The sequence below is a fragment of the Solea senegalensis genome, linkage group LG17, assembly GCF_019176455.1.
Source record: "Solea senegalensis isolate Sse05_10M linkage group LG17, IFAPA_SoseM_1, whole genome shotgun sequence".
Lineage (NCBI taxonomy): Eukaryota > Metazoa > Chordata > Actinopteri > Pleuronectiformes > Soleidae > Solea > Solea senegalensis.
This window is the reverse complement of record NC_058037.1, coordinates 12,779,760-12,786,320: the sequence shown is the minus strand read 5'-3', so window position 1 is coordinate 12,786,320 and position 6,561 is coordinate 12,779,760. Positions and strand designations below refer to the sequence as shown.

At 44.0% G+C, this 6,561-nt stretch overlaps 2 protein-coding genes across 2 annotated transcripts; one reads left to right on the top strand and one right to left on the bottom strand.

The window, feature by feature from the left end:
- Window positions 1-44: 44 nt before the first annotated feature.
- Window positions 45-1,166, top strand: LOC122783745 (translocating chain-associated membrane protein 2-like). Its single transcript, XM_044048565.1, has 3 exons — window positions 45-212; window positions 763-920; window positions 1,025-1,166. Exons 1-3 carry the CDS (start codon window positions 106-108, stop codon window positions 1,099-1,101), a joined length of 342 nt encoding a protein of 113 aa, XP_043904500.1. The 5' UTR covers window positions 45-105; the 3' UTR covers window positions 1,102-1,166.
- Window positions 1,167-2,098: 932 nt separating this feature from the next.
- LOC122783744 (EF-hand domain-containing protein 1-like) lies at window positions 2,099-6,492 on the bottom strand. Its single transcript, XM_044048564.1, has 10 exons — window positions 6,329-6,492; window positions 5,205-5,435; window positions 4,844-5,131; window positions 4,600-4,749; window positions 4,346-4,523; window positions 3,580-3,809; window positions 3,344-3,490; window positions 2,565-2,778; window positions 2,321-2,464; window positions 2,099-2,224 (listed from the first exon to the last, which is right to left on the bottom strand). Exons 1-10 carry the CDS (start codon window positions 6,392-6,394, stop codon window positions 2,196-2,198), a joined length of 1,677 nt encoding a protein of 558 aa, XP_043904499.1. The 5' UTR covers window positions 6,395-6,492; the 3' UTR covers window positions 2,099-2,195.
- Between the last annotated feature and the right edge of the window lie 69 nt (window positions 6,493-6,561).

Sequence of the window (6,561 nt, the reverse complement as noted above, 5' to 3'; positions counted from 1 at the left end):
TTTATTGTTGCCTTGTTTTTTGTTTTTTCATCATATTGATCCTAAGTTCTCGGCGTGTTGTGCTTCAGGTTTGACCTGTGGGCGATTGGCTTCGTGTTCACACGGATGGCCACTCTGACCCTAATGTTCCTGGCTGTCGGGTTTGGTTTAGCTCGCACCGAGAACCAGGGCCTGGACTTGGAGATGGGAAACTTCAACACTTTACTGATTAGGTAAAAAAAAAACATGATTTGCTGTAGGTCCTACATTAGTGTATAATGGTTGGTTGTTGTTAGAGCAAAAACTGCCCATTAAATGTTGACATATTCATATTGTTGTACAACGGGGCACTTCTAGCAATTTTTACCCGAATCTCTTGCATTTCTCATCCAAACAGTGTCAAGGTCGGCACTGCACACACTGGTGTGTTCTTTTAACAAAGAACATTCAAATAAATCAAGAAATTTACTACCGTGCCTCAAAGACAGGCAACGTCTGTCTCCATTTAATTGTCCATGTGAGATTTAGCAATCATTTCTCATCCAATCATCCTTCACACCCTGCAGCCATTATTATGAAGCCTCTCAAGCAAACTGTTGGACATTTATTTAACATGTCAGAACATTCCTTGAAATAATAGAGAAATTATATGTGCAGTTACAGTAAAGTAAAATCCTGAGAAATGTGAAAAATGATTCTTTAGACCTTGATTCAAAGGAGAGAGCAGAGAGAAATGATCATTTAAATATGTTCTAGTAATCTTCTTGTCTCGGGCTCCTTCAGGATGACCGTTCTACTGCTGGTGTGTTTGACCCAGTCTTGGCTTCTATGGAAGTTCATCCGCTTCCAGCTCAGGCGCTGGAGGGAATTCAGACACGAACAGGCCGTCCGCAAGAAGGCAGCGCCCAAACAGCCCCTACGGACACTTAAGAGAGACTCGCGTGAGTAGAATCGCCGCCGCTATGTTCCCTAACGCTCCCTGAGAGCAGCTCCACAACATTTGTCTCTTCTTCCGTCTAACCTCGCTTTCTCCTCTCCCCGTCAGTCGGTCACCACGAAAATGGAGTCCTTAAAGCTGAGAACGGAGCCTCTCCTCGGACTAAAAAACTCAAATCACCCTAAGAGGATGCACAGACTGACCTGAACCAAGTGGCCTTAACCGAGACTAAGATGTGTCAACAGCCTAACGGGGAAAACAGTGGTCACTGGCCACTGGGGGCCTCTGGTTGACAACGTCCTGAGATGCTAATAAAGGGACTCGGTCGCTGCAGATTTAGGCTTGAATGCTGGACAAAATGAAATCCAAATCCTGAGCCCGACAGACATTTACTCTTCTCATCATATCAGTATTTTTATACACCCCCCCCTACACACACACACACACACACACACACACAACAAAGCCTGCTATCCCATTCCTATGGAACACCATTGTATCCCTACAGTGAAGACCGTACGCGCGGCGGTGACGAACGTGTCCGCGCTCCTCCTCACACTTTAAAGTACTGTATTTGTTTGTAGTGTTGTCTGACATCGCAGCGGTCTGCAGCTCGTTCTCGGGTCTGATGCATTGAAGAAGAAGGAAAAGAAAAAAAAAAGACAAATGTTACAGATGAACAATAGGAGCTTACTGTACGCCCCCCCCCTTTTTTACCCTGTCAGAGAAAGGGATTCAGGCCAAACAATAGTGTTCTTCTGATGATTTACATCTAAAAAAACCAGAAACAAACAGAAATCCTATGATTGTCACTGGTCACTTAACAGATAATGTATCTATCAAGTATGTATGTTGGATATTATACTGTAGCATGCCATTCCATGTCTCTTCGTTTTTGATTTTTCTTTCTTTCTTTTTAACTGTTTTGTTAATTACTTTATTAAATAATGCAATTTTCTGAAAGAAGCGTACAGTTTGTGTTTACACTGCACACATTTCTACTGGGAACATTATCTTCTTATAGCGAGAAAAATGTGCACGACGTTAGATGTTATTTATAAACATACTGTATAAGCCAGTGGATGATGTGGGAATTGAGGTGAATCAATATCAAACCTAACTGTATGTGTATTTTATAAATAAAATAGGTCTTTTAAAATTTAACCACACCAACAATGTGTATATTTGCGTACGTTGCCATGTTTAATTAGACAAATTAAATTTTGTGTAACATTCAGTTTTATTGCGTCAATGTGTTCCTGTGAGCCCTCGCCCGTCGTCATGACGACAGCTCTGCGGCTTCGCCACCTAATTTAACAAAAGAGAAAGAGGTTTGGGCTTAATTTGATGTGTATCGTCCAAATAGATCAGTTTAGACGCCTACGTTGATCCGTTTTTGGTCACCTGGTTGCCGGTCGGCGAGCGTCTCCCCTCCCAGCTTCTGCCGCATTAAATCCAACGTCTGCGAAGGGACCTGGCTCGAGATGGACTCCAAGTACGAGAGCACAAACGGGGCCGCGTCAGTCAACACAAAGCGGTGGCCGAAAACTACAGCAACAGACATTGGGAAAGACAAGAGTGACATTGATGCCTACACAGGAAAATAAAACACACACAAAAACACATTTTAGGCCACTGTGGATCTCACCTTCCACTGTGGCTCCGATGACTAAATCCACAGGTGAGTAGAGCTGGGGGTTTTCCACAGTGGAGCCCAGCTTGGGGACGCGCGTCTTCTCCAGGAACTTGCCAGCGAGGATGCCGGAGTTGCGAGTGGGTTTCTCATAAATGGAGATCATGTCGTTGGAGAGGTGGTAGGACAGAACGAAGCGTCGGCCCTCGTCCTCAGGATTCTGGGAGTCCTGGAATGTGAGTGTCGTAGGTCGATAGGTCAACAACACAGTGTGTGTGTGTGTTCTTTTTTTTTTTTTTTATATCAAGTAAAAATGGCGCAAACAAAGATGACACACAAAAAGGAACCAGTTAAGGTGCAGCGTGCAAACACCCCAGATTTCCCATTCACAATATTGTAGCAATAATTGTAAAAAATAAACTCTAAAACAAGAAACAAACAAAGTGTGTTTGTTTATTATTTGCATTAAGGGTATGATATTTTACAGTGAAAGAGCTGTCATTTTTGATTGATCTGACAAAGGAAATTTTCCCTTTTTTATTATAATGTTAAATTCTAATCACCCCATCCCTGGTATATAGTCTTGTGGTGTTTTTATAACTATCTACAACTTGTAAGAAAGCTTGTGTAGCCTGTATTGGCTGCCGTATAATCTCAGTCTTTACTGTTATGGTCGATAAAAACACGTTTCCTGCGTCTAACATTATCGTTTTTTTCCTGCTCTGTGGGTCACAGTGTAATGCGACCAGAAGGGCTGACACAGACAAACACGTTGCTCTGTGTTATTATCTCACCAGTATGGCACCGTAGCGCAGCACTTTGTGGTCGTTCTCCAGCATCTTTAACACATTCTTTCTGGGAGGTTTGGGAATCAGAGACAAACAGTTCTGGAGGGAGTCTTCAAGTGACCCGTAGCCGTTGTAGGGAGGAATCTGTGGCAGCTTTGAATCACACATGGATGTTTGAGAGTCACAAAGAAGAAGTTGGGATTTCCAATACAACACACCCATAGTCTCTCCCAGTGTCTTACCCTCCTCCTGTCCCGGTGCACGTCCTCCACCTTATTTGGTATTTCACTGGGTTTCATTTCCACGTCAGGGTGGTGGGTGAGGTAATACTCTTTGGTGAAGCCGTCGCAGTCGTAGAGTAAGAAGCGACGGCTGAGCAGAGTCAATGTTTGACCCAGCTGGAAGTCTTTGGGCGAGTAGAACTCGTTCACGTCCTCCGTGGAGAGCTCCAGCACACAGCTAGGGAACGGCTCTGCCAAGAAAGAAGTGCAGTAATAATCATACATACATTTTATTTATATACAAAAGCTCAAGCACAGAGCAAAAACAAAAAATACATATACAAGAGGACAAAATGGACATAAAAGAACAATGGAAATCATACATTCAAAGTGATTGTGAAGAGGTGGGTTAGTGAAGGTTGATAGTTCTAGGGGATATTTTACATGATTTACTTGATTTCCTTATCTCCTTCACCTCTCACACATAGAAGGCTTTGTTGTTATTATTATTATTATGATGACGATGATGCCACTATTTTCTTATTCTTATAACTCTGCAATCTGCCCGGCCACAGTCGGTCGTGCAACACTAAGTACAATCAGGGATAACATCCCCTTAAAAAGGTGCCTGGCAAAAAAAAAAGGTAAATCAGAGATCGTCCAACTTGTTTAATTCTTTCACTGCTATGTTTTTGTTGTTGTTGTTGTTGTTGTTGTTGTGAAAACCTACACACGACCCTATAAATCCCACCACCCACCGCGACACCATGTGGTCTGAGACCCTTACTCGGTTTGAGTGTCTTGTGCAGCCTTTGCCTGCGCATCAGGATCGGGAAGGGATCCCGACCGCTGTTGGGCTTGTGGACCTCTCTGACCTCCACTGTGTCGTCCACCAGGTAAAACTGGACGGTCACCGGCTTAGTTTCCCCGTCATCGTCGTCCCACAGAGCGAAAAACCGCAGCACCTGAGCGTGGGAGGAATGTTACTCTACTTCTCTGTTGATGGCAAAACTCGATGAGGAGTTTGGGGTTTTCATTCACCTTGCGGTCCATAGTGAGAAACTGCTGCATGCTGTCGCTCTCAGGTGGTTTCGTGGTGCAGGGCAGAGGGTTTTCACGCCGCTTGATGTAAGGATCCGCTGGCATCTGCTGAGGCTCCTTCAAAACGATGCCTTGACTCTCCATGAAGTCCTGTCAAGAGCAAATGAGGAATTTACACACCTGCCGTGTACATTTTGATGACTGGACACTGGACATACTGAAAGACAAAGACACACATGTGGACCTCAGTGAAAGCATCACACTGCGTGATGTGGTACTTGATGCCGTACACCTGCAGGTCCATGCCAACGTTGAGGTCCTTCCACAGGTAATGCTCCCCGCGCTCGTTCTTGGGAAAGCGATGCCGCTTCAGCAGCTTTCCCTGTGGGATGCCGGAGTTCTTCACGGTGGGCTCGAAGATGCACATGCTGTCGTCCTCCAGGTAGTAGTAAACGATCACGGGCCGGACGCGGTACGCCTCTTCAGGGGAACTCGAGGTATCCTCCTGAAAGTACGCGAAGAAGCGCAGCACCTAACAGGAAACAAAGGGGACGGTGAGAAGGAGAACGAAATCCAGAATCATCAGATCCTCTGCTGAACCTCACCTTCTTGTCAAAGGCCACGTAAGCTGGGACGAATTCTTTAGAGAGGCCCTTGTCGAAAGGGTCGCTACGCGCGGGCCAAATATCAGGCGTCTCAAAGGACGACTCGCTCTCCTGCTGCTGCATCAGCTGCGCCGATACAAGAGGGTCCTGTCCGATGCCAGCGACGGGGCGACGAGGCAGAGCGTAGCCACATCTGTAGCTCAGCGTCTGGGGCCGATGGAAGGAGGACTTCTGCAGGAGAGGACCAGTGTGAGCCCGCTGTTACAATACTGACCCTTTACTAATGTCTGTACGTGATGTACTAAGACAGAAACACTAGTGTTAGACTGCAATGACATTGTTTTGTCACAGGAGCATTTGTTTCTCTCTATGTCATTTATACGAACACAAAAGAACTAACATTGCTGTCAGTCCCCATCAGACCTACTGTAGGAATGCATGCAGTGTTTCTCTAGTTATTTCTCAGTGTTTCTGGTGGAACCACCGAGAAGTTGGTTATGGGCCACGTGTGGCCCACGGGCCGCCATTTGAATAGACTGGTTTGACAGAATGGACGTATAAAAGCCAGAAAAATGTAGATTTTGGTTTTGATCTGTTCTGTATGTGGATGGTTTTCTTCCCATATCCTGCACAGATATTCGTATACACTTCTTTTAAGTTCAACTTCTAGAATCTATATTATTCTTAGCTTGTTTGTGCAGTAATTTGCCTTTCTGCATTCATTTTGTCCTGTAACTGTGAGCTCCTTCAATTCTCCTCAACGATTATGAAACTGATAAATGGATTTATTTGTAAACCCATTTATCATTATCGTCCATTTTTCAATCCATATTGAGAAAATGATTATTTATGATGTTTACTTCAGTGTTGTGACAGGTGATCCACATGTGGGTCTCTTTACTTACATTCCTAAAACATTTCAAGTGTGGAGAGTTCTTACAGTTCATACAAAATCTATGAAATCTGAATAAACTGAAATCTAATTTTAGCGTGTTATTTGTCAAATACAGGAGAATATTTTCTTTAATTATAAAACATATAAAAACCGCTGAAATCCAATAGTCTCATTCCTCATTAAGATAAGAAGTATACAACAATGTGGCCTTACGTCACAAAATACTTACCGTTACGTCCCGAAAAGTGTTTCCTGGCAAAAACGGTAACCCGTGACTGTTCCAGTTCCAAGACATAGCTCACATCCAACTTTGGCTTCTTGTATTTAAGTTATTAAGTTGAATTCTTTCAGCTCGAGCTGTGAAATCCTACGCGACAGCACCACCGCGGTACGTTTACGGTCTCCATGGAAACGGCACAACAGGGAAAGAAAAATCATCCAATTTAGTGGAAAAACAATAAA

Bases quoted from the DNA above. Each gene is read 5' to 3' on its own strand.
- LOC122783745 (XM_044048565.1), top strand. From the start codon at position 106: ATGGCCACTCTGACCCTAATGTTCCTGGCTGTCGGGTTTGGTTTAGCT. The intron at 213-762 runs GTAAAAAAAAAA...GGGCTCCTTCAG, and splicing joins TTCAACACTTTACTGATTAG to GATGACCGTTCTACTGCTGG. The intron at 921-1,024 runs GTGAGTAGAATC...TCTCCCCGTCAG, and splicing joins GACACTTAAGAGAGACTCGC to TCGGTCACCACGAAAATGGA.
- LOC122783744 (XM_044048564.1), bottom strand. From the start codon at position 6,394: ATGTCTTGGAACTGGAACAGTCACGGGTTACCGTTTTTGCCAGGAAAC. The intron at 4,524-4,599 runs GTGAATGAAAAC...TCCCACGCTCAG, and splicing joins TTCTCACTATGGACCGCAAG to GTGCTGCGGTTTTTCGCTCT. The intron at 2,465-2,564 runs GTGAGATCCACA...CTGTTGCTGTAG, and splicing joins CATCGGAGCCACAGTGGAAG to TTTTCGGCCACCGCTTTGTG.